Here is a 26,815-nt window from a genome sequence, read left to right on the forward strand (position 1 = left end):
TATAGGCTACTGTATGTATTTGCAGTGCAAAAAGAATGTACAACAAGAATGCACTGCTCTCAGATACTGAAAGGGGTGAAGCTTAGGCCTACTGGGATAGCAAAAGTTATACAAATGTGAAAGGTCTGTCTCTGTGCTGGTGTCCTTGTGCTGCCTCCCCATTACATCTAATTAACATTTTCACTGGGCAATATGCAAAGGAAGAGAGGCAAATTGTGACCATTTTGGTTTCCATTATGTTGGTCGATCATATCTTTGTTGTTACTGTATCCTCAACATATATCTTATCTCATTGGAAAGCATATAATTTCCCAATGAGGGTCCATTTGTATGGATCATGCATTTGTGGGATGACCAGCACAGCTGATTATATGGGTCGTACCAAGGTTAGCACGTTAGCTATCTAACAAGTAGCCTACATGGGCCCATGCATATCTACAATAAGCTATTCTAAGGAGCAACTCGAAATATTTGGGGCAGGAAGGATGGTAAGGAAGAGATGCGATAATGTTTACTAATATTTGGAGCCAGAGCACATTGATGCCACTGATAGTCAGTACAGTATGATCTAGTGCTGGAGATGTTCCGGCAGGACTTGGGCTCTTGCAAACATGGCGCTGCTTGATGGTTTGTGGTTTGTTTTCACACAAACATCTGTGAGCAAATCGTTGGGAAACCGTTTCAAAGGGCAGGCACTTTCAAAAAATACCTGGCAGATGATTGGATGAACCATCTGTCTATCGTGGCTTGCTCTCTCGCTGGGGTCACACGTGAAAGCCCGCCTGTAGCTGCCTCTTTGCCACAATGCCTCACACTGATTGGTTCGAACCACCGGTGGTTTGGATTCTCAACCAATAGATTGGAGCGTGGCAAGATGGATTTGTCGTGTGACCGTGATCTCATGATCTCGTGCAAATCCAGCTGCCTTGCAAGGATAGGCTCTGAGTCTTCCAGGGTCCCTGGTACTCGGGCAGTTCTGCTGCAGCATCCTCCCAGTAGGACAGTGGCCGCTGCTGGGACATGCTGAGGAACCTTGGGTGGTCCGATAGCATGTCATCCAGGAAGTCCTGCAGGACAGGGGGCCTGTCCCTAGGTGACACCTGACCATGGTTGCTCAGCGCTGCGGCCTGTTTCTTGGCCCGTCTTCTGGCCCGTTTGGTGCGGGTTGTGGTGGTCATTTCTCTTTCATGTATTTTCTTCCTTTCTGTCATTATTGCACTGGCGGTTCTCTTTTTTTCTGCATTCTTTTCTCTCTGAAGATAAGTATTTTCTTCAGTCTGCCTCCTCTTTATACTTTGATTGTCCTCTGTTATTTCTTTATCCTCAGAGTAGAAATGTTTACAGTTCTCACCATTCTTACTGTTCAAATGTTTTTTTATTCTCTGGAAGGCCTTACCACAACCTTTACAATCCTTAGAGTAGAAATATGTACAGTTCTCACCAATCCTACTCCTCAAATGCTTTTTTATTCGCTTGAAGACCTTACCACAACCTTTACAAGATTGTTTTGTTGTGACAGGTACAGCATGGTCTGATTCTTCGTGCTGTTCAGGTGTTTCAGCTGCGCGAGCCCGGTTTTCTTCAGTCTGTCTACTCTTTCTACTTTGATTTTCCTCTGTTATTTCTTGGGCCTCAGAGTAGAAATATTTACAATTCTCACCATTCTTACTCCGCAAATGTCTTTTTAGTCGCTGGAAGACCTTACCACAACCTTTACAAGATTCTTCTGTAGTGACTTGGTCTGGTTGTTCACGCTGTTCAGGTGTTTCAGCTGTGTGAGCTTGTTGCTGTGCAGCAGCATCAGCATGCTGTTGTCCTTCACGTTGTTCAGCCTGACCGCTGGATGTTGAAGAGTTAGAGTCACGTTGAAATACAGCTTCATCTGACTCCACAGGAGTTTCGCTCGCTCCAGCCAATTTCCTGCACTTGGCCTCGCGATTTGCTGAGCTGAACTCCACTTTTCTCTTTGGCATTGTTAAAAACAAAACTTTCAACAAATGCTACTTATTACTCTTAAGAAGTCTTTGCTGACAGACTGTTGCACAGTTGATTTCACTACTGTTGACAAATGTACTATTGTAATTCGCTTTGGATAAAAGCATCTGCTAAACGACAACTTGGACTGAGTGCAGTTCACTCTACCAATCCTACTTGTAGCCTCGGCAGGGAAGGATTTATGATATCACTCATGATGTCACAATGTCTATGACATCATCAGTGATGTGATACAGACATAAAGGCATACACCATTAGCAAACTGATTACATCATCAGTAATGTCATAAATCCTTCCCTGCAGAGAGTGTGCAATCTGGGATCCCATCGGTAAAAAAATATATATATCTATTTTTTTTAAGTCTGTCTTGAGAGAGTATTGATTGTGTAACTAGTTATTCTACTGTAACTAGTTTAGGACATGAAAATAGCAGACAACTTCAGAGGATTATCTGGTCTCTACCCTCAGACCTCGTTATCTGGTCTCTACCCTCAGACCTCGTCCTTCAGAGGATTATCTGGGCCCGTATTTATCAAGCGTCTCAGAGTGCCATTTTAGTCGTAAGTGCTGAGAATTTGTGAAATTTAGTCCTACTCCCACACTTAAGAATAAAAGCTTTTTATCAACCTTCTTAAGACTAGGAAACACTCCTACTCCCCCAGCTATTTAGGAGTCCTCAGGAGGTGTCCTAAGTGGTTAGGAGTTGCCAGCAGGGCAATGTTGACATCATGGCATTCAGGAGAGACGTGCGAATCTTCAGAGAGCGGAAGGATGTACTTGATCCTCCCTCCAATTTGGCTTTCTTTTGGATTCCATGTTTGCTCATCATACAGCCTATACAACCTGGCTATATAGGGTAGTCAATTGACAGCACACCAGTTTCGAGTCAGTTGTGGGATTAGGTAAATTGGGTGGATTAGGAAACATTTAGCCTATTCTTGAGTCATTTTCAATGTAGGCTATCTTGTATTATTTTGTTGATAATTTCTTCTGAAATTATTGGTGAATATATGCTACACTCCCATTGTGCATTTCACTGTTGAATCATCTCTATTTAGGATATTCGTGCATAAGGGATTCCATTCAGCGATTGGCCATTCCTGTGTACTTGGAATTGCGTCATCAACATTTCCCTTTACGGCACACACACCTGTCGTAAATCAGCTCTGAGATTGACACTTAGGATTCAGTCCTACACCTCACTGAAAGAGGGAGTGAGATGCATAATAACGGACTTTTAAGTGCAGCTTTTGGCTGGGAATTTTTTTGCTCATAAGTGTACTCTTAGCAGTGTTCTTAGGAGTAATTCTAGGAAGCTTGATAAATACGGGCCCTGGTCTCTACCCTCAGACCTCGTCCTTCAGAGGATTATCTGGTCTCTACCCTCAGACCTTCAGAGGATTATCTGGTCTCTACCCTCAGACCTCGTCCTTCAGAGGATTATCTGGTCTCTACCCTCAGACCTTCAGAGGATTATCTGGTCTCTACCCTCAGACCTTCAGAGGATTATCTGGTCTCTACCCTCAGACCTCGTCCTTCAGAGGATTATCTGGTCTCTACCCTCAGACCTTCAGAGGATTATCTGGTCTCTACCCTCAGACCTCGTCCTGCAAGAGACGCCACCTCCCTGCCCGGCAAAAATGCTCCACATGCTGCAGCCACAGCCCCAGATGCTAATGGCCTTGGAGTAGGCTATAAGCCCCAGATGCTAATGGCCTTGAGTAGGCTATAAGCCCCAGAGGCAATTGACACTGTCTTGTCTCCACATCGTGCCACAGCAACACTAACATAATGTGTGCATTAATAAGACAATCGAAGCAAACATGAAACTACCACAAAAGTTACTTTCCCTAGTTTACTAATTACTTTTAACTTAAGTAACTAGTAACTTTAAGGTAATTAAATTTACTTTACACTAGTTACTTCTCTAACTGTAACTAATTACTAATAAAATTAGACAGTATGTCTTGTCCTCACATTGTGCCACAGCAACACTAAAATGTGTTCATTAATAAGACAATCGAAGCAAGCCACTTTCCCTAGTAACTCATTACTTTTAAGTAACTAGTAACTTTAAAGTATTAAATTACTTTTTACTTCTCTAACTAATTGCTAATTTTCAGTAACTTGCCCAACACTGGTCATCAGTGATTTAATCAGTGAGACTAGGGATGTCCCTTGAGAATTTACAATGTGTATGATGTCATCATTGCTTGAGTGACTGATGACATCACCACTGATTACATCATCACTGATAATGACATTGTCACTGATGACATCATCACTGACATCACTCACTGATGATATCACTTATTCATAGAATCAGTGATGTCACTGGAGCAATTGTGATGTCATCAGTGATTATGATGTCACCACTGATGTCAATAACTTATCTTTTATATAAAAAAAACTTGGCTAAAGGCACTGACAGGGTTCTGCGCAGCCTCGACTTGGAGCCTTGCCGCCGACTAGCGGCGACAGCGAGACTGTGCATACTCGAACGTAACTCGACGCGTTGGCTGCGGTACACGTCCAAAACACTAGGCGGCTTGTTATGTCCATTACATATGACGTTATCATGTCGTTTACCAAGAACTTGCAATCATGTCGGTGGGGGGACATTTTATTGTCCCTTGATTTCAAAACCCATTCCGGTGAGCCTGCAGAAGGCTTTGTTAGATGAGAGACAAGCACTGTTAAATAAGGAAATGGCATTTCCTTATTCCTCACAACAACTACGTCAGCAGATATGTGCACGGCCCAAGGGAACGGCCAATCACAGCTCTCGTGCTGGCCACGTCACGTCTCCGTTGATGCCGCGGAGTCAAATTTTCGAGGAGCTGCGCCGATAGGACGCCCAGCTGCGGCAACCCCTCGGCGCAGTCGGCGCTGGCGATTTCGCGTAAGCATAAAACCAGTTTAAGTGGTTGGCGGTGTGTGTCATGATTGTGATGTCATCAGTGATGTCATCAGCGATCTCACTTGAGAGCAATTGTGATGTCATCACTGATGTCAGTGATGTAATCAGTGATGTCACTCGAGCAATTGTGAAATCATCAGTGATGCTTCCAGGCTGAGGATAAGTGGTGGGACTAGGACACGTGGAGCATCATCTCGACATCATCAGTCACCACTGGCCCACTCGATGATTGTGGGACATGACATCATCAGTGGGTATGACATCATCAGTCAGTCAGTGGTGTTTCCATGCTCAGTTGATGGATTGTGTTTGTTTACTAATATGACATCTTCAGTCACCACTGGCCACCACACATAAGATATTGATAGCTATATTAATAATGTGACTTTAAATGTAATGTAAGGGTAGGCACGTGTGTTCCACCTACATGTGGATTCAGGTTCATGTTCAGTAACTCTGGACTCCGAGTCGGACACTGGGGATACGAGACTCGACTTGCACTCGAGATATACTGTGACTTGACTACAACACTGCATGCATCCAGGTTTACTATTGGGATGTCTTAAATCCTTTATTGCCCACAAGTCTCTGTGCGCCGTTAGCATCTTAGATTGAAAAATCGCCCTCATCCCGCATCTCTCCTGTGTTATTCTGAAGTGGGAATTAGGCCAAGGCCACATCTGAATATTAGTGGAAACCTCAGAACTACAGTAAGCGTCAATTAGGTAGGATCAATAGCAAGTCCAAGTTTATCTCTTGTGGTTTTCATCAATATAATGACAAAAGGATATACACCACAAACAAAAATCACTAGATTTATTTGTAGGCCATATAAAAAAAGACAACAATTCAAGACCGTTCCTTCTGTAATGACCGTGTGTAGGCTAGCCATAATATATTGTTATTGGCCATTGATCCAGTTGTGCCCAGAAATGTAGTCAATGTACTGGGCTTCCAGTTTCTGTTGACAGATGGTACTGCTTTATATGCTGGGACTCTGGAGTTTGCAGAGAGACCAGCAGAGGGAGGCAGATACTCACCACCCTGTGAGTGAACTTCTCCAGAGAGGTGCATCTCCCCTGCTCCTCAGGGTTGCATGTTGTCAGAGATGGAGAACCAGAGAACAAGGTGGACAAGGAAAACAGTTCAGTATGTGCATGTTGTCACATCTCACACACATGGGCCTATACACACGTTTAAATTCAAGGCATTTAGTGTACGCTCAATCCATACGTCAACAAAACAACGTACAATTATACAATACGAGGGATCAGTGTTGGTAAAAAAACTGCTTACTGGGGGCAACTTTGTAATGGGACCCTATGGAACCAGGTTTTGTCTCACTCTAGCAGACTGTGGAGGGCATGGTGGCTCAGTGGTTAGCACTGTTGCCTCCAGTCAGATTCCAGGGGCCAGATTCCCACATACATACCTTTGGGTCACGGTGCCACTGGTTTTCTCCCGGGCCCGCCGTGGGTTTGGGTTCTTCTGGGTCAACAACACACAATGAACTGGTTTCCTCAAAGCAGTGCTGGTGTTTTCCACCAGCACCAGATGGGGAATCATGGAGATGTGAACCCAGGACGTCCTTTCCTGACCCATAGCTTTGCTCCTACATTGAGATTGGCCTCTGAAGAGGACAGCAACTGAAGAGATCAGCAACATAGATGCCACTGCTTGAATATACATCGTAGGCATTCACACAATCAAATGTTTACACACATTTTCAGCTTGTGGGCATTTCTTTTAAACCTCAGTCTTAATTATAAAGACCAAAAGTATACAGCTTGCATAATACAAATCGCAGACTTAAGCAAAACTTGTCTTGACAAATGCAAGTAATTTGAGATCAAACAAATAATGTTGCAATCATTCACTACTTACCACTCAACTCTTAACCTGCGGCTGCGTCAACTTCAGTTCAGTGGTCAAATACTCAGGTGTCTGGAATGATTCCAGACACCACAGCAGGGAGTATCACCTGTCTGGCTGCAAAGCAACTTTAGAACTTCTACCTTGCTACTTTGTTGAAGCAGCTTAGCTTATCAATGTGCAGCAGGGGGGGGAGGGGTAGAAATAAATACTTACTCATGTGACCTGTGAAACATCTTATGGGACAGCCTTAAAGCATGACAAAAGTTATGAGTGGTGCTGATATCAGTAGTTTATTGTATGTTAAGTCCAACACATTCAAAATGGAAAACAAAACCAAAAAAAAATCTCCACCTGCAACAGTTTTGTCTACTAGCAACAAGTAGAAGGTAAACACAGTAAATTAAGATGGCAGCCGACTGTTTACCACACCTGCTAAAGCCAAGGTCGTCATTCTATTTCCATTGAAAAAGAGGACTGGAATGATTCACAATGCGGATCCACTCTACTGCATTTTCAACCACAGGAAAACAACTTTACAGCCTTTTGCTTTAGGGATCCTTTGAAGTTTGGGGAGGTGCGGGGCATTGAAAACCTCAGTGAAAAAGAAAAAAAAACAACCTAACTAGAAATTCACTCACAAACATTTTTAACGCAAGATGGAAAGCACTGACTAGTCTGAAAGCATGATGGCTCTTCTTCGCCAAACTCTCCTCTTCATTGACCATTGTTGCAAAGGTATGATTGCAGTCAAGTGCCCGTGTTAAGCAATTATCTGACAAATAAACATTAGTGGGTATAGGCACCAGTGAGACCTGTCTGTAGAAAACACCATGGGGCTGTAGTTCGACAGTCATAATTAGGTCATAGGCCCGATGGCACAAAATTAGACTCCATTCTAAACAATTTCTCACATGTGGAATATATTTGAGCTCAGTTACATGGAGGGAGAGTGCAGTCGAGCATCACCGCGGTGAACTACCTGAACTGTGCCACGTCTGTAAATTACATCTCATTTCAACTGCAAGAGCAAGCTAATACATTATATGAACAGGCCGCTGACAAGATTAGCACAAATGTTTTGATATTCATTGCCAGATAAGAAATTTGGAGAGGCTGTGTTCAAACTCTGGCAGATTGTTCCACAAATGTTGGAAATAGTGCAATACCACCAGACAAGGAAGACCTCATTAGGATATTTGTCAAGAAAAAAATGCTACATTAAGAGTTCTCTTCCCGTTTCAGTGCAAGACAAATGAGAAAACACCTCATGTTGGTCATGTTTTCCTTTCCAGCTGAAACCAAGGCCTTCCCTCCCTACCGTGTGGTAAAAACAAAACTTATCCTAGTGGACGAGGAGGAGCCTACTGGTATAGCATCCATATTAGACTTGCCACGAACAGAAAAACAATGTGATATACGGTAATAGTACAATGAATAATCAGCATGTGAAAATACAAATGCAGAATGGATAGAAAAGTGAGCACAATTATTTGCTAGGCTGGAGGTTGGGACTATGGCCAACCCACCCGCACAGATCGTTACAAAATTGCTGCTGAGAAAAGACGGAACAGTCTGACAACTTGTGAGTCCAGGGATTAATCCGTGTGCCGACATGAGCCGCGAAAACTTTCGTCATACTGAAAGTAAGGACCAACCGATGTCCAGATCGCGTCTGAATCACAATGTGTGATCATTTCTGTGGCATTTCCTTGTCCAAGACAACCATTTCTCTTACACAATGTAAACTTCCAAGTCTTACACTGTACTCGTGGTTGTGTAGCTCCCCCAACTTGACAAACAAAGGACCAAGCTTTTTCCACCGTCACCATGTTTAATGTACCTTTTTCCACGAGTAGTTCCTCAGATTCCCCTCTTAACCATTTAACAAACAGAACTTGAGGCACCTATTGTCTCTACAAAACCCAGAACAGACACTACAGTATAAACAAATGTACAAAAAACTCACAGCAGATCATCTTAGGTAGTAGAACAGTATGGAAAGATGAAATATGCACCCGAAAAACTTAAAATCTTGTGAATACTGCCAGGTTTCTCTGCTTCCAGTAGACAATAGTTCAAAAATGAGCAGCTCCGTATTAGCAGGCAGCAAGCCTCAAACCACAACTTAGTAGCAAGAGTGGAAAAGATGAAAGAGAAGGCACCATCATGCTTGTATCAAGTCGAAAGAACTGAAAATATACACAGAAAACAAAACATACAGTAAACTATGATTTTTTTGTTGTACATTTATTCTGTCACTCCGCATTTAAGACAGGGAGGGAGGGAAGCGGGAGTGTGGTGTGTCGCCCATCCCAGTTTCACGGTCTAGCTGGTAGGAAAAACATGAAGAAAAACAACTCGGAATCAACAAAGAAAATAGAGTGAGCCGCCATCATTACCATCATCACCACCACTCTTCTTTTGTTCAACTTGGTTTCTTGTTTATCCTTTGCCCCCCGCCCCACCCCCCCCCCCCCAAACGCATTTGGTGAAAAGTCCAGGATTTGAAGCTTTTATTTGATTTATAAATGAGGAAAAATATATAATGTAGATTTTGCTTGTCATCGTGTCCATCCAGCAGTAATTGAAGCATAGTTTTGGGTCAAAGGTGTGAAAAGTACATTGGTCACAGCAGACAGGCTGTGAGCGAGGCCTGCCCCATTGAGTCGTATCACTTTTGAGACAAACCGGTCTCTCCAGCTGCATTCCGCGCATGGATGTCAATGTAACACGACAAAAGTACCCATTAGTGCATATTGATGAGTGCATTATGCAATTTTGAAGCAGTGTTCTCTCAAAGGAAAAATAAAAATAAAAAGGCAAGCTTTTCCCCTCGAACTGCACAATTTTTGCATCTCCAACTCGTTTCCAACAGTAATGGGCAGAAAACTACCATATAAAATGTGCAATAGAGGGAGTTCGTGAAGTAGCGCCCCAGTAAGTCAAGGCATATAATCTCTTTTCCAAATGATGGGCTGTATTATCGTAGGTAAAAGTCTATCAGTCCCTCCTAATGTGGCAGATTACTCCTGGTTGGTTCGCCTTTTTTCACGAATTTACAAATTAATGTTTGTGAATTCTTGAGATAGCAGAAAAGGATGCTCAGCTCACAACTAGTAAGCGAAATTTTGTTTGCTTATTTTGTTTTGTCTGTTTCACAAAGAAATGGTTGACAGGCTGTGTCACATTCCAAAGCAAAAAAGGGGAAAAAAACAAAAACAAATATATACGTTTATACATGAAGATTTTTTTTCGTTAACGAGAACGGTTGAAGATGAAGAACATGGTACTACTTCCACACTGCGGGTGGTGCTCTTCTCAGCGGCGCTGGGTCGTGAAGCGGCCCTCTCCCTGGCCACCGGACCCTCTTCCGGAGCCCGTGCCAGGCTTGGGGGCCATGCCACCGCGAGCCGGTGGGCCCCTTCCATCCCGGTCACGCATCATTCCGCTTCCCACAATGCCTCGGGGCCCTCCGGGGCCTCGGTCGCTGCGCCTCATGTCCCTGCGGTCGTCTCCTCCCCCACGCGTCTCTCGCTCACGCACCGCCCGAGTCTTCTTCTCCTCCACGTTCAGACGCACCTCGCCACGGAACATGATGGGCTGCAGGAAGAGGGGCGGGGTCATTACAGGCGCAGAAACCAGAATCTACAACAGCCCCAGCCAATTTCACAATCCACCTCATTCACCGGATGGTACGCACTAGGTTTGTTGATCTGTCTTAAGACGTTATTTAAGCATTATTCTGCATGATGCTTGTTGATCTGTCTTAAGACGTTATTTAAAGACCCCCTAAAGTCATGTTTCAAGATGTATATAAAATACTCTACTTTGAATGATAATTTGTATCTGATGGTTTCCCCCCCAAAAAAGCTTAAATTATCTTGTTAAAATCCTTAAAATGACTTCCCCTACTTCTGCCTCATTAAAAAAAAATGAAAGCAACCAATCAGAGTGATCTAGCACCCAACTAGCCAATCACAGCATACAACAGAGGCTTCCAACACATTCTCACTACCAACTCATGACAAAGTGATGACAAGAAGGGTTCCTGACCGATCTGCAGTATATGACGAGTTGGGAGTGAGAATGTGTTGTGGCTTTAACTGCTGAATACTGGACAGTGATTGGCTCCAGGATTCGTGATGTCACAAATCATGCTTGTTGAAAACCGCCTTTTCAGTGAGCTCAGAAAAACTTTCCACTTTCAGCACAGACATCATACAGTGAAACCCAGACATCCAACTGAAGGAACAAGAAGAAAAACTTGTTTGACTTTAGGGGGTCTTTAAGCGTTATTCTGCATCATGCTCGTCATCACTGACAAACCTGTGGGGGACGGCAATTTTCTACAAAAAATGAAAGGCCTAAATAACAATGTGGTGACTTTACTGAGGAAATATTTACAATAAAACCTTATATTTTTTTATACAAAATTGAATGGAGGTTGTTTGTGATTTTCATCTCACAAACGTAATAAATGGTTGCCATGCACCCTCCAAATTAACAAAATGTTGTCTAATAAATATGTTCCAAACTTGATTTGTCACCAACATCAGAGTGGGAAAAGAATGTCATATAAGCACACAGGCTTTCCCATCTCAGCAGGAACGTCGTGAAAGCCAAAGTGCCAGTCGGACTGTAAGGGGTGTGCCAGCAAACCATCACCATGTGAATGAAAGTGGTAATGAAATGTCAATACATGCCCCTTCTACCTTGGCCCCCAGGATTCTCTGCACAGGATCCGAGTCGTCAAAGACCACAAATCCAAAGTTGGGCAGCTTCCCTCCCAGGCCCTTGGTGTTGATCCTCAGCTCCACAACATTTCCGTATGCTGCAAGACAAAACCCATATTGTAGAGACAACTAGATTTATTGACTTACAACAGCATAGTATGCCTGTACCAGCAAATGGAAACACTTCTCAAGAAAGTGTTGCTTTTTGAGGGCACATACTCATGAAAAAGTCTTTGAGCTCGCTCTCGTCAATGTCATGTGGGAGGTTGCCAACAAAAAGCTGGTGGCTGTCAGGGTACCGGATAATCCTCCTGCTGTCCATTTCACTGTTTTCAGCATCTCCCCTGCCGCCTGTAGTGCAGAAAAATAATCACTGATCATATCAGGCCACGTCAAAATACATCACTCAAAAAAAGGACCTTCCTGACATGTGTAAGCAGGCTATATACAGTCATTATACAACAGGTAGTTCCGGCCGAGCAATTTGATTGGACAAGAGGGATCCTACGAGTGCCTATATTTCATGATAATGCACTGGCGCTTCACTGTGTGTAGATCACTCCGCTTCACAGCTGCCGTAATCAACAAAGTGCTTCACAGCTGTAGAGTAGACAGTAGTAAAGTAGACAGCCTGCAGTTAATTAGGCTGATTAGGCTACATTTTCTGCAAAGGGAAAGCTGGGGGGACTATTTTTGTTGGCGGAGGAATAAATACAGAAATCATCTATTTTCTCAGCTTTTTGTCATTTTTTTAATCAGCTTTGTTTAATAGAACTGTTGTATAAAAGCAATATCACACTCGAGGTCGTGCATTGTTGTCTAATATTGGCACTGCTGTGATTATCTTCGGCACTCGGCCTGCGGCCTCGTGCCTGCGACCGAATCACAGCAGTGCCAATATTAGCCAACAATGCACTCCCTCTCGTGTGATATTGCTTAATTAGAACACGGCTCTCTCGAATACTCGATTCTGATTGGTCAATCAACAATATTCACCGGTCATTATTTCTCGACAACCGACCGCTGCTCTGCCACACCTGGTATTAATCAGTTGATAAGAGCCTTTTGTCAGCAACCACTAGCCTACTAATTAGGCCAACCAGTTGCAGCTGTGGTGTCTTGTGTGCCAATTACGAATGAAACCACGTTGTGTTGAAAACGCTATTAAAAAATCTATTTGAATAATTATTTTTGTCAGATTATTGAATGATTTAGTTGTAGGCCGTGTTCTAAGCGGGATAATGTATACTGAGCCGGTGATTACTGGAAATAATGACCTTCAGGTGAATGATTAAGCCCTCCGCTGCGCGTCGGGCTCAATCTCACCGGTCGGTCATTATTTCCACAGTAATCACCGGCTCAGTATACATTATCCCTTACTTAAATAACATTCACACTGATTAAGCTGTGTTCACACCGAGATATTTATTTTTCTCTCTGTCGCTCGATTCAACCCTTTGGAATCGCTCTGTCACTCTGTTTAAATCGCTCGTCAACAGGCACAATTATTGACGGACATCTGGGGGCTATAACGTTATGCAATGTCATGATATTTGTCCACTACGAGCCACTGTAGTTGTTTACAAGCTAAGCCTATCAGCGTGCTCCTAACGCGAGCTCTATACCGGTAGTACAGACTTCACTTCATGTCAGCTCTCAGCCTGTCAATCAGCTGTCAATGCGGTTTGTTGCCACACAATAAACCAGCGGTTTGTTCCAAGCCAGTGTGATCCTTGACTCACTCTCACATGGCAGCCAATCAGCGTTGAACAGCGAGCGACTGGTGCCAGCATAATTTTACTTGAGTTGGGATATTTCTTCTCGGGCGACGAGCGAATTTTCTCCCTCTCGCTCCGTCTCTGTCGCTCGGACGCCCAGCGATTTTTCTCCCGGGCGAATATACGCTCAATCGCTCGTTTGCATTGACTTTGTATGTAAATTCGATGCCAGTGAAAAACTTTAATAGGTCGGTGTGAACGCAGCTTTCCTCAGGTGAAATAGGACTTCAGATCAATCCAACCTGAGCAGTAATGTAAAGTAGTGTAAAGGGTGATGTGCACTGTCTGAAACAAAAGTTTAGAAAACACAGATGTTTACCTTTGTTGACAAAACTCAAGTGTGGTTTTCCCGTTTGTGACTCTGAAGATACAGCACCATCTAACAGTGACAGAGACATGCATGTCGTGAGCCTAACCATAAGAGAAGCTTGCCAATTGATCATCTTTAAACACTTGGCCTATGCAAAAAGATCCACAAGGAGTTTAAGCAATGAAAACTGCTGAAAGACTAACGGCCAATGTCCACACCAGCTGTGGTCCGGCTGCCAGAACAGACTCGCTCCCATGTCCTCTTGTCAGACCCAATCGGATCCGGCAAAAATAGACCAGGGGCCGGTTGCACCAACTGGTCTCAACTATGCCTGGTCGTAACTCCTACGTCGGTCTTAGTTAAGACCAGTCTTTAGAGTGGATTTACGCCTGTTGCACCAACACGGCTTACTCTGGTCTTAACGACGCTGGTCGTAGCAATGCGCGTTCATGTGAATTGTCGGGGAATGCCCTCTGATTGGCCCGCATGTGCCTCGCGCCGTCACCCACTACTGTATGTGCGTCACTACACCCTCCCTCCTCCCACCCCCCTCCTCCTGTGGAAGCCCCGGGGGAAAATGGCGGCGGCGATTAGTGTCAGGGAGTCTGAATGAAATTGAATGTAACGTTCCCAATTCTATGTATTACATTCTAAAAAAGTAACGGCAACATTTGGGAAGGCTAAGCCACACAACTAGTTAGTTATAATCTAACGTCGTGCTTTCAAAGACGGCGAACTGGCGGTGTTACGACGATGACGGTCAAAAAGGTCTCCGCGGAGATCTCTGCTACGCCTCCTCCTGACGAGGCGTAGGAGTTACGCCTGGTCTTAGTGAAAATAAGGCTTAAGTCGTCTTGGTGCAACCGGCGTAGCTGTTAGGTCGTAAAGTTACGACCAACTTAGCTTAAGACCAGTGTAAGACCAGTTGGTGCAACCGGCCCCAGATGCATATTTTTTCCGGATCCGCTTGCGTTGCCCATCTATGACATGGGCGAGAGTCTGTTCCAGCAGCCGGTGGACATTGGGCTTAAAGCTCACAGAACACAGCGTACTGAGAGCGGGTATTTACCAGATCTGGATCCTCGAGGAGTGAAGGCGGGTCTGTCACGTGTGCGTTGGTCTCGGGGTCTGGGGGGTGCTGACTGAGTCTCAGGCTTGGCCTCCACTCTGGGCTATTGGGAGAAGGGGTGTCACACACAAGTGAAGAGATGAACACCACATCCCTCACCTCATAGAACCTCTGTATGAGTCAGGCTCTGTGTGTGTGCATTTGTTTGTTCGTGTGTAGCACTTCCTCTGTGGTTAGAGTTGAGGTAGGCCCTCTTTAAGCAGTGAGTGCAGAGCCCTAAGTGCGCTGCATTTAAGAGAAATACAGTGTGCCCCCTCACACACACCAGGCAGTATGGTAGAAACAGTGTGCCCCCGCACACACACCAGGCAGTATGGTAGAAGCAGTGTGCCCCCGCACACACACCAGGCAGTATGGTAGAAACAGTGTGCCCCCTCACACACACCAGGCAGTATGGTAGAAACAGTGTGCCCCCTCACACACACCAGGCAGTATGGTAGAAACCACAAGCATGAGTCCTTGCTGAAGCCTGCAGACACTCACAGAGCAGGAAGTAGCTCACTTATTACTGTAGTCAGTCAATTCATCCTAACTACTCAATGCAGTTCAATAATGCAAAGTAATGAAGAGTCACTTTCAAGATATGTAAGGGTTAATGCACGACGAGGTGTACATTAGAAATGATTGGACGACGCAGAGGCGTGAACCGTCCTTGCCTCCAACATCATTTTTTGTGATAATTTTTTTTAATGAAACAGATTATTCAACACAACACAAAAGAAAAACAAAAACCACACACCTACAAAATCATATACATACACTAACTACACAACATACCCCCCTCCCCACAGAGGGGGGATAAGTTATAAGTTAAGTTAAGTTATCCTTTATTTATCCCCTTGGGGAAATTCATCCTCTGCATTTGACCCATCCTCTACTAGGAACCTTCCTAGAACTAGGAGCAGTGGGCAGCCACTGTGCAGCGCCCAGGGACCAACTCCAGTTCTTTTTGCCAGTACCTTGGCCAGGGTCACTGACAGGAGTATTAACCCTAACATACATGTCTTTCTTTGATGGTGGGAGGAAACCGGAGCACCCGGAGAAAACCCACACGGACACGGGGAGAACATGCAAACTCCACACAGAAAGGACCTGGGACGGACCGGGGTTCGAACCCGGGACCTTCTTGCTGTGAGGCAACAGTGTTAACCACTGAGCCACCGTGCCATCCTAATATGTATATGTTGAAAATGCAGTGAACTCCTGAAGATATAATCAGACATCACTCAGATGGGGTATTTGTATAAACACAATTGTCCATTGTGAGCGCGCCCCCACGCAAACAGATCTTACCCACCCAAGCCCCTAGTACTATGTCCGTGTGGCTTGCAAAGCAGCCCGTTTGAATACTTGAGCAGTTATGTCCAGAGTGAGCGAGTTGGTGATGCTGGGGTTACTTCTGTTATACTGTTGTTGTTTTCTGATTTCCCCCCATTTTTCTCCCCAATTGTACTTGGCCAATTTCCCCTTGCTGCATCACCTCTGCCGATCTGGAGAGAGCCGTAGAGTAGCACCTGCCTCCTCCGACACATGTGCAGTCGCCAGCCGCTTCTTTTAACCTGACAGCGGGGAGCTTCACTGGCATGACGTAGCACGTGGGAGGATCACGCTATTCCCTCCAGTTCCCCTCCGCCCCGAACAGGCGCCCCGACCGACCAGAAGAGGCGCTAGTGCAGCGACCAGGTCACATACCCCTAATCCGGCTTCCCACCCGCAGACACAGGCAATTGTGCATGCATGGATGCCCGACCAAGACGGGGATACGAACCTGCGACCCTCGTGTTGGCAGGCAGGGAATCTACCGCTGCACACTTATAACAAAGTTATATTGTTAAAAGTAGGGATGCACCGATCGATCGGCACGTGACCGGAAATGGCCGATTTTCACGTGATCGGCCTCGATCGGTGATCTGTTCCGGTCACTCTAAATAGCCGATTCTGTGAGCCGATTTTCACATGACGTGCGCGCACCCCAAAGCACCGAGACAGGCACCCAGCCACCACACCACACACGCCAGCATACCTTCCTCGTTGTGGATTTTTTTCACCGTCAGTGAAGTAGACAAAGCTCGCAGTTTGTCACACATGCAAGTCGAAAAGAAGCCGTGGAGACAGAGGTGCGGCCGTGTCCCGCTCGGCTGGAGTCCAGTCAGAGCGGCTCGCTTCACCTCACTGGCCCCTCTCTCTCTGCTCTCTCTCCCCGGGAAGCGGTGCTCCAGCAACCCGCCACCGCGCACAGCCGGCTTGGCGAGGTGAACGCGAGCATTGTGTCCAGTATAACCAACCATTCCCCGACCTGCTTTTCCATTCCACATCAGCGCTGCTGCCTCAGCCTGTCAAGTCATGTTGTAACGTGACGTGGATACAGGAGAGACTATTTGTTTCGTATTGCAAATAGAACGACATGAGAACGACGGACATAATAATAAAAATGCATCGGACTCACAAGTGTGCAACGTTTTCTGTGCGTGACGATATTTTTTCGGATGGCAGATAAAAATACGCATACCAAACTTCGGACTGTGTGTAAACTCCGCCTGATATTCAGACTGAAGATCGTTACTGTAACTCATAAACTCATTTCCCCTCTACTCAAGAGGACTGGTCTGGAGCCAGTCTATAAACTCCTTGTCCATTGATCATTTTGATGTTCTGTTGCACCTGTTTTCTTTTGGAAAAGTAAATGCATGATAGCTGTGGGATATAGGCTATTGGATTTAATTTAATTTTTGTATTCATTGTATTTGCACAAAAAAGCTCTGTCCAGTAGCCTAACCTGGAACACTTTTATTTTGAGATGTGTTTGAGTGAGAAGGTCCTACTTCATGCAAATGATAAGAATTGTTTATTTGTTTATTTGGATCCCCATTAGATGTAAGAATTGTTCTATGAATCTTAATTTTTAAACAAAGCTACAAAAACGTTTGTGTAAGCTGTCAATTGTTGTTTTTAGAAAAAAAAATCGGAATCGGCAAAAATCGGTATCGGCAAGTCAGACTATTCAAAAATCGGAAATCGGAATCGGCCAAGAAAATGGCAATCGGTGCATCCCTAGTTAAAAGGCACTTTTACAAACCATTAATGTTTCAGAGCACAAGAGCAACAGATAAGAGAATCACAGATTTTGGGGTTATATCATGACCAGGAAGCTACAACCCAAGGCAATGACATCACACCAGCCACTACTTAAAAAGAATGTGGGCCAGGGAGATAAAGTGGGGGGCCAGCCCCTTGCTCACGCCCATTTTCAAACTCGACCTTCATTTTGAGGTCAATACTCCTCCTATGAAGTTTTGTGACTATATCTTGCACGGTTATCGCGCTAACAAAATCTGTCAGAGACACCTGGCAAAGTACTCAAACCGGCTTCTGTGGTAGTTCCCACTACAATAGGTGTCACCAGGAAGACATTTTGCCAAGGACACACACAAACAAACAACACAATACCAGCCGTGACAGCGACTAAACCACACTACTTCTTGGTATGTGGATGACGTACAGTGCACAACCTCCAGTTGGTTGATGCTCGACTGACCTCTACCATACTGTCTGGTCTGGTGTACACTATATGACCCTTGTGCAGGGTTCTTAGGGGTGGGCACCATCAAAAGAGCACATACTGTCATTTCCCATAACAAATACATTGAAAAATGCGTTACACATGAACAAACCAATGAACCAACCAGTACAACTAAAAGCACAGGTCAGAGCCCAGCCCTAACAGAGCTTCTCCTCCCATGCACCTCTAAAACTGCTGCTGCTAACCACCTAATGTATAATGTAGTGTGTGTGTGTGTCTGTATGTGTGTTTGCGTGTGTCTGTATGTGTGTGTGCAACAAGCGGTTTAAGACATTCTGGTATTTTCCTGCAAAGTAACAAATCTGTAAACTTCCTTTATTATAATTTACTGCTTCGTTAGAAAAAATGTCTCCAATTTCCATGCCACTCCAGAAATTCCATGAGCAGTGTTAGTTACCTGTGAGCTTGGAGCTTTAATGACATGGGGTGAGAGTCCAGAGGAGGGGACTGAGCCGCTAGGAGGCAGGTTTTTACTGGTCACTGAGGCCCAGGAGAAAGTCTGTGAGGGATGCAGTAACGCATCGTACCATCAGAACAACAGAGTTACTTGTCAAATTGGGGGGGGGGGGTTGTTATTTGACAAGTCATGTTTAAGTGTCGAAGAGTCATTATGACACTTGCATTCAGTGAAATCAAAGCTTTAACAAGGAACTCAAGACTAGCATGGCTCCTGGCAATCTCACACTAGGAGAGCACAGGGAGGTAAATCATAGAATCATAGACACACTGCAGCCTCACCTTGGGAGGCTCCTGGGTGTTGGGTGGGGACTCCACCGGGACAGGGGAAGGAGCCTTCTCCTCCATCTCTTCCAGAACCTTCTCATCTACCTCGGGCTTGATCTCCTCTACCAGCACCTTGGGTTCTGGCTCAGGCTCCGGCTCTAGCTCCGGAGCTGGCTCCTCCATGGGCTCCTCTACTCCATTGCTGCAGGACAGATCAACAAAGTTTACAAGGTAAATCCTTAGTGGGAAATTCATACAAAAAAGTATGCATAAAAAAAAAAGTATGTTTTGTTACATCAACAACACAATCAGCAGGTTTTGACATACCTGACAGGGTGTGGTTCATAGTAGGTGGTGCTGTTGGGGCTTTCTTGAAGTGGCTCAGGGGACGGCTGCCTTTCCTCCGTCTCCTCCTCAACTTCTTCCTCAGATTCTAAGGGGAGGAAACCACCACACAAACACAAAGTGTGCATGAGAGCCCACACAGTCAACCCTGTATCCACCGGACCTAGAAATGTCAATAAATAATAATAAACAAGGTCTTTGTGCAATGTCAGTGAACATCTTACCCTCATCAAGTTCAGCTTCAGAGTCACCAAAAACCTCGTCCTCATAACGGAAGATGTCATTGTGGACGTAGAACTTGTTTGCCACAGAACCCTGAAGAAAAACATGTCATGCAAAAATCAAACAGAATTCATAATTTCCTAATAAGATTGTCAGGACTCTAAAGAGCAACCATTTTTAAATCACAAATGTAGGGGGGTGGGGGATTTTTGTGTGACCTGGAGATCACATTTGAGTGACTGGCATCCCCACAGTGACCCCTCCCAAATTAGTGGTTGGTTAGGAAGGTCGTAGAGAGCCGGGATTCGAGGGGTGGGTATGGGGAGTGGCTAGAGGGATGTGGGTGGTGGGTTAGGGCCATTTTCCATGTTGAAAATAATTTGCAGTGTGGTTGAGGTACCCCTAGTCTCACGGTCGACGTCATCAAGCTTCCAGCGACGGAGGGTCTGAATCACAAGTCTGACGGAAGTCGGCAACCCGGCAGATTCCCCCGGGACGGAAGTTACGTTATACACACCGCGTCATATAGCGTGCCTCCCATATTACAGTCCGGCAAGGAAACGCATTCGGGAACACCGTGAAGAGAGAAGTGATAAAAGGAGCGAACAAAAAGTAGCGATAGGCTGTCTTGCAGGAAGAATGAGTGGGCAAGATAATTGAATTGCTGCGTTACAGAAAGTGTGCCATGTCACGTAGATGCTCTCAAGGACGTGTTTGTTGCAGTTGTGCCGGAGTCGATTTAGCTGATAAACACATTCTGAAATGCATCGCCCAAGAGGTCCCTGGTTGGTCAATTCATGTGTCTGTCATAGATTTTTTTTTTGGCTTGGGGGGTGGGCGTTAACCACTTTTGAGAGTTGTGCTCCAGACGTAGATATTATCTATGGCTGGCACTGCGAGACTAAGGTACCCCCAAAACATTGCCTAAAATGACATAAGGCTGAATGGCCACACCACTGCTCTGTGGGCTTCAAGGTATCTGCACTTGTTAGTTGTCAGTAGGGATGCACCGATCCACTTTTTTCACTTCCGATCCGATTCCGATACCTGAATTTGGATATCTGCCGATACCGATATTATACATATTTCTTGAATATACAGTATAGGCAAAGATTTGGCCAATTAAAAGTTTTTTTTTTTTAATATACCTTGCAAAAAGCAGATAAAATTAAGAAAATATACAAGGCAAAGAAGGATACTATTATACATTATTATACAAATTACGGCCAGCTGTGCGCTGGAATTGCAAAAAAAAAAAAAAAAAAACAATTCCGATCCGATCCGAGAATTAGTGCCATATTGGCACCCGATACCGATATTGGATCGGCCCCATCCCTAGTCGTCAGATGTGAATAATTGCAAAAACTGAGGTGAACATGAGTGCATTGCCCCACTCACCAGTTTGTTTTGATTCACAAGAACTAAAAGAGATGAATTTTATGAATATTTTACAATCCGTTATTGCTTGGGATTCTACATAAATAATTATTAATGTATGTTTCTATTTTCCTGTGTGGATATCCAGACAATAACATTTTACACACACACACACACACACGCTATTTAAAACCCCTTTGACGGGGGTTGACAGGTAGCGGTACTCACTTCTGGAGCAAGCACAAACGTCTGCATGAACTTCCTCATGGGCTGGCCATTGTTGGACAACTCTCCAAGGACTTGAACCACCACTCCATCACTTAGTGTGGCATGGGCGTCCACATGCCGAATCTTTGTGTGGCATTCGCTGAACTGTAGGGACATGACCTTCTTGTGGATTTCCTTAGAGATATACAGAGAGAATTGGAGGGAATAAAGTGATCTATTATTACAACTAGAAGGGCACTCGGAGCACAGAGCTCTGACAATTTCCGTGCCATTATTGCTTGTTCGTGAGTCGGATCCGAATCCCACTCCAAAATCTAACGGGTCTTCCTTAAGGCAATTTTAAGGTTAGTGCGAAGTGTCCGGTGTTTGCAGTGTTCACGGCAGGACCGTTCCCTCAACAGAGACACAGCATTTATGGTAAATGCGCCAACAGTGTGGTGTCCGCGAGGGAGCGCAGAATCAGCTTTCAGTTTACATGAAGGGAATACTTCCCTGGTAACAAAAATATAATAATAATAGCAACCATTAGCCAATCAGCCTCAGAACTGACCGGAGGCCTCGGCACAATTTCATTTTTTGAGAGGAACGTGGAGCTCTGCACAGACCCTCTGCACAGACCCTCTGCACAGACCCTCTGCACAGACCCTCTGCACAGACCCTCCGCACAGACCCTCCGCACAGACCCTCCGCACAGACCCTCTGCACAGACCCTCCGCACAGACCCTCCGCACAGACCCTCTGCACAGACCCTCCGCACAGCCAACACCGGATACTCCGCAGTAACCATAAAGTCACTTTTAGCCCATGCTACACGCTGCCACAAAGTTTTGTGGAAATTGGGCCAGTAGTTTTTAAGTAATCCTGCTGACAAACGGCACTGAAAACATAACCTCCTTGGCAGAGGTAAGAAAACCATCAGCCATTTCTCATTACATAAAAAGGTATAGCCAGTGGTGCCAGTATTAAGTTTGTTTTCCATTTGAAAACAAAAGCTAAACTACACCACTATATTGCAAGATACATCCATAATGTTGGAAGTCAAGACCTTCTCACACCAGTGTTTCACCTATACATGTAGTTAGCAGTCAAACTACTGTGCTGTTAATGCTATATTTATCTCCAAACAACCAGATTTAAAAAAGGGATATGATTCGGAGTTTCGCTCGTTTGCCATATCGCCCATACATAACCAAGATACACAGTGTCTTCACCGTCACTCTCCACGCAGTATACAGTGAGCTACAATCGTCAAGTTAGTTAGTATCGCCATAGAATGGAGGCACATGGCGCCAAAAAGCTCTTTGTGCTTCGGGTACTCACCACGTGATGAAATATTAATCCAAAATGCAGAGAAATTATCTTAAAAAGTTAAATAGACAGCCGGAATGACTTTCTAAACATGGCCGCCAGACATGTGCGGCATACAGCTCATGCGCTGTGTACAGTGGAAGCGCTCTTTACAGGCAAACAAGGAAGTAACTCGGTGTGGGGATTTACTCCAAAAATGACGTTTCAGGTAACTATGGATTAATATTTCATCGCGTGGTGAGTACCCGAAGCACAAAGAGCTTTATGGCGCCATGTGCCTCCATTCTATGGTGATACTAACTTGACGACTGTAGCTCACTGTATACTGCGTGGAGAGTGACGGTGAAGACACTGTATCTTGGTTACGTATGGAGGATAATGGCAAATGAGCAAAACTCCTGAAAAGTTGGCGTATCCCTTTAAGTCTTATTAACTTCATCTTTTATATTTATTAGCACTTGTACAAATAACCCAAGTTCATTTGGAGATAATGTAGCCTAACTGATGCTATTAGTGTAAACTGCAAACTTATCATGCATGACTTTAACACTCAAATTATTTTATCTGTAGTTATTAAAAAATACTGTATTGTGAATGTGAACCTTTAGAAAAGGCCACAATTTGCTTAATTTGGAAAAAGATTTTTTTTATTGAATTGGAGTAGTAGTGTTGTGTGTTATGAGGCAAACTGCCAAGTGCAAGGCATAGTTATAAACATTTCTCCACTGATTCAAGCCACTATACTATAGTATTGAATGTGTGTACTTAAAAGTTATGTTATAACTATGTTATGGATAAGCTTTATGTTGCTGCCTTTTACTGGCATTGTTCTGGACCTTTGAACTTGTGTAAAATTCATAAGTGAACCATCAATAAAATACCCCTGCTGTAAATTGAACGTGCAACACACACACACACACACACACACACACAAAGTTCGGCTTGTCAGTCTTTTAGCAGTTCGTCGATGAGATAAATAAGATGACTGCATGAGGCCCACTATGTGCACTGGGATATTCTAACAAGATGGTTACTGTTACTTTATTACCATCTATGTGATATAGCTGTAGCGGAAAGATGGTAGGTTATTTTGTAGGGAATTGCTTTGTCCTCCCAAGTGACAATGTTTGGAGAATCTAGTGCCCCACACCATTGTGCTTTGAATATTATTTACTTGTACTTCATTGTGCTTTGAATATTATTTACTTGTACTTTTAATATTAATCTTTATTATTGGACCATAACACCTACCGCTTGCCCATACACCGCTTCTGCCAGCTTCCCATTTTGGTCAAGTCCCCCATGAACATAAGAGGAATTCCTCCCATAAAACCTAATGGCAGAACAAAGTGACAGTTAAGAGTTATTACCAACACCACAGCTTTCGCCTCTGACTGTTAAATCATGTTAACTCATCACACTTGGATTGTTTATTACCTGTGCAGGAAATCTGGCGCTTTGTTTAAGAGTGTGTAATACTGCCTCACAAACTCCCGCCCTACAAGCAGGGGACTTGGCTTCTCCATCACCATTTCTTTGGTAAACAATATTAAGTGCTGAAACAGATTGAACAGCAAGGATTTAGTCATGATAATGCTAACTAGTAGTCCAGAAAAAACGGAAGGAAAATGTGAATAAAATGTGTGCTATTTTGTTTGTTTTGTTCACTGCCATACACCAATCAATTCAAATATGGCACTGTGTGGCCTTCCTAACATACAAGTCATGTTGCATTTAATAATGTGCAGGGGGGGAGGGGCACTTTCAAAGATGACATTAGATAATGACTTAAGTCGTAGGTTTAGCAACATGAGGTGTTTATGCATGAGGTTCAGCTCGTTTAAAGTACAAGTAAATTAGGACTCATTATCATTAGCAGTGTGTAAACAAACATGTATTTGGAAGCAACGTTAAGACAAGGGTAAATCAAAATTGTTTTCTTTAACTGGAGACCAACGTTTCCATTGCTTTGTCTCATCTGGCCCACATCAATCAGTATAAAGCAAGACAGCTGACTGCTAGCTGGCTAACACACGAGCTAACACTGAACTGCGCCATCACGTCCATCACTGGGACAATGAGGAGGGCTGTAGATTCGAGCAATGAAGGTGGTCAAGCTAGGCAGCGGTGAAAACGCACTAACGTTAGATTTCAATTAAATCGTAATTGAACTTTACATGTTACACACATCTGTCTGACGTTATACCCTTTGAAGGACAGTGGCCTATGGTTAACGTTAGGCCTCCCACTTCTAGGCTTGTGTTGCCTTCCGCATAGGACGCATGTTTATGTGACATGACAGGCAATGTATTATTCGCACCTGATGATCAAAGTTCGAAGTGCGACCTGAGCTTATATTATATTATCACTAATGTTAACTAGCACTAACGTTATCAACCCACCGAAAGGCTCGATCAAACAATATGAATGCTACTGTCATATGAAATGGCTAACGTTAGCCCGACAGAACTTGTGGCGTCGTCGCTTTTCGTTCAGCCAGTGGTCAGTTTGACACTGCACATAAGCGATGTGTTAAACACATAATATTGATTATGTTGGCCAACATAATAAAGGAAAATGAGAAAGCTGCCAAGATCTCACTTTACTGTAACGTTAGCTACTATTAACGTAAACAAACATGACATAACGTTACACTGATTGCAGGCGATCAAACCACCAGGCCGACATGAGCCCAGCGCTAACCTTTGCAGTACACCATTGTGCTAACAAGGCCCCACCATTATTTTGGCCAACCCCAAGTATCAACTGTTAATTTCGTATGAATTGTGCCCCGTAAACGTTTAATAAAACATTTAACGTTACGTATTCAAAGTGGGGATAAAAGTAACTGCTACATCTAAACGGACTGTTGAACAACTATCAGTGAAACAAAGTTAGCAAGCTAGGCTAGCTCAAAGAAAACAAAGGAAGGTACATTTGTCACAGATTTGGGTTGATACTCATAAGTAAATATTCTCTAGCTAGTCGTCTCAATTTTGCTATTTGAAAGAGCCACATATCAAACGCGTGACTAAACAGTTGCTGTCCACTAACGTCGTAGTAGTTTCGACTAGACAAAGCGGCTAACATTAGCTGCTAATTAGCTCTGCATCTCTTAGCTATGAAGGCAACGTTAGCTAACTTACCTTATGAAAGACCTATCTAAGTAGACAGAATATTTTGAAATAAATAACTACGAATATTAACGTAACCGGTCGTAAACTGTTCTGAAATACAAAGTATCCCAGGTGTAGATTCTGATATTTCCCACGCTTCACAACTGAGAGTTTATGATCTCTGCTATATCAGAGATTGGAGATTTAAAGTGATAGGTTCAATTTATTGTTTTACCCCTGCAATCTGGGGCAGGGAACCCCCGTCACAACGGTTTAGCCAATAGAATGTTTACACTGGACAACATTATGACGCCAAAGAAATAAGAATATTCTCCCGCCCCCTCCCACTTGTCTAAAAGTGATATTATGACGTCAAAACAAAAAACATGCATTCATAAGTACATTTTTCATTTTATGATAGTTTTATTGCATGCCATTTATTCAACACATAGGACTACTGCCACCTGCCACCATCTTTACAATTATTAAAGCTATTAAGAATATGTGAACACAGCAAGAGCTAGACACATTAAGAACTTTTTCTTTTATAACATGGCCTCAGGGATGGAATTAAAAAAAATCAAAGCAGGAATGAAGTCATAATGTGGTGAGAATGTTGGCTTGCTCAAGCTACAGTTGCAGAGTAGACTCAGGGTGTAATTGTGGAATGGTTGGCTTGCTGGTGGTCACCTTTCCAGTCACATAACCTTCTTGGCCTCTCTGTGGCTGCAGAGCAGAACCAGGCCGAGAAGAATCCCAGCCGTTGTTTGGAAGGGGACTGGAAAATCCTTGGCTTAAAATTATACCATTTTTAAATTGTGACAAATTCATGTTCTTTGCTGAGATAATCAGAGGTGGAACATAGCTCACTTTCCCCTGTGTCTGGAGAGACTGAACAAAGTTTCTCCAGGACTGATTAGGCCCTGGCGCTGGCAGTTTACCTGCCTGTGTGTTTCCTCCGGGTAGTATTACTTGAGTTGGTGTGCCCGAGTTTCCTTTTGAGTCTGAAAGGTTGGTGGCAGAGAACATTTTCGTGCCAGCCACCACCACAGGGTAGACATAATACACCTCAGTAGCCGGTGAAACTTGGGGTTGGTCTGTATTGTTGGGTCTTGGCACTGGGGAAGGCGAGACTTCATGTCCAGGTCCCCCTTGAGTAGTGTTCAGTAGGACTGC

At 44.1% G+C, this 26,815-nt stretch overlaps 1 protein-coding gene across 2 annotated transcripts; it reads right to left on the reverse strand.

The window, feature by feature from the left end:
- Positions 1-9,246: 9,246 nt before the first annotated feature.
- On the reverse strand, positions 9,247-25,828 carry g3bp2a (G3BP stress granule assembly factor 2a). Of its 2 annotated transcripts, XM_083634814.1 has the most exons (13): positions 25,670-25,828; positions 23,961-24,079; positions 23,775-23,856; positions 21,216-21,389; positions 19,613-19,703; positions 19,371-19,476; positions 19,059-19,245; positions 18,718-18,819; positions 14,681-14,783; positions 13,621-13,680; positions 11,743-11,874; positions 11,503-11,621; positions 9,247-10,390 (listed from the first exon to the last, which is right to left on the reverse strand). In XM_083634814.1, exons 2-13 carry the CDS (start codon positions 24,053-24,055, stop codon positions 10,109-10,111), a joined length of 1,533 nt encoding a protein of 510 aa, XP_083490940.1. In that variant the 5' UTR covers positions 24,056-24,079; positions 25,670-25,828; the 3' UTR covers positions 9,247-10,108. The 2 variants fall into 2 exon arrangements, with proteins under 2 accessions (XP_083490940.1, XP_083490941.1); XM_083634815.1 differs by lacking the exon at positions 18,718-18,819.
- Between the last annotated feature and the right edge of the window lie 987 nt (positions 25,829-26,815).

This window comes from Poromitra crassiceps (assembly GCF_964638095.1).
Source record: "Poromitra crassiceps genome assembly, chromosome: 4".
Classification (NCBI taxonomy): Eukaryota; Metazoa; Chordata; class Actinopteri; order Beryciformes; family Melamphaidae; genus Poromitra; species Poromitra crassiceps.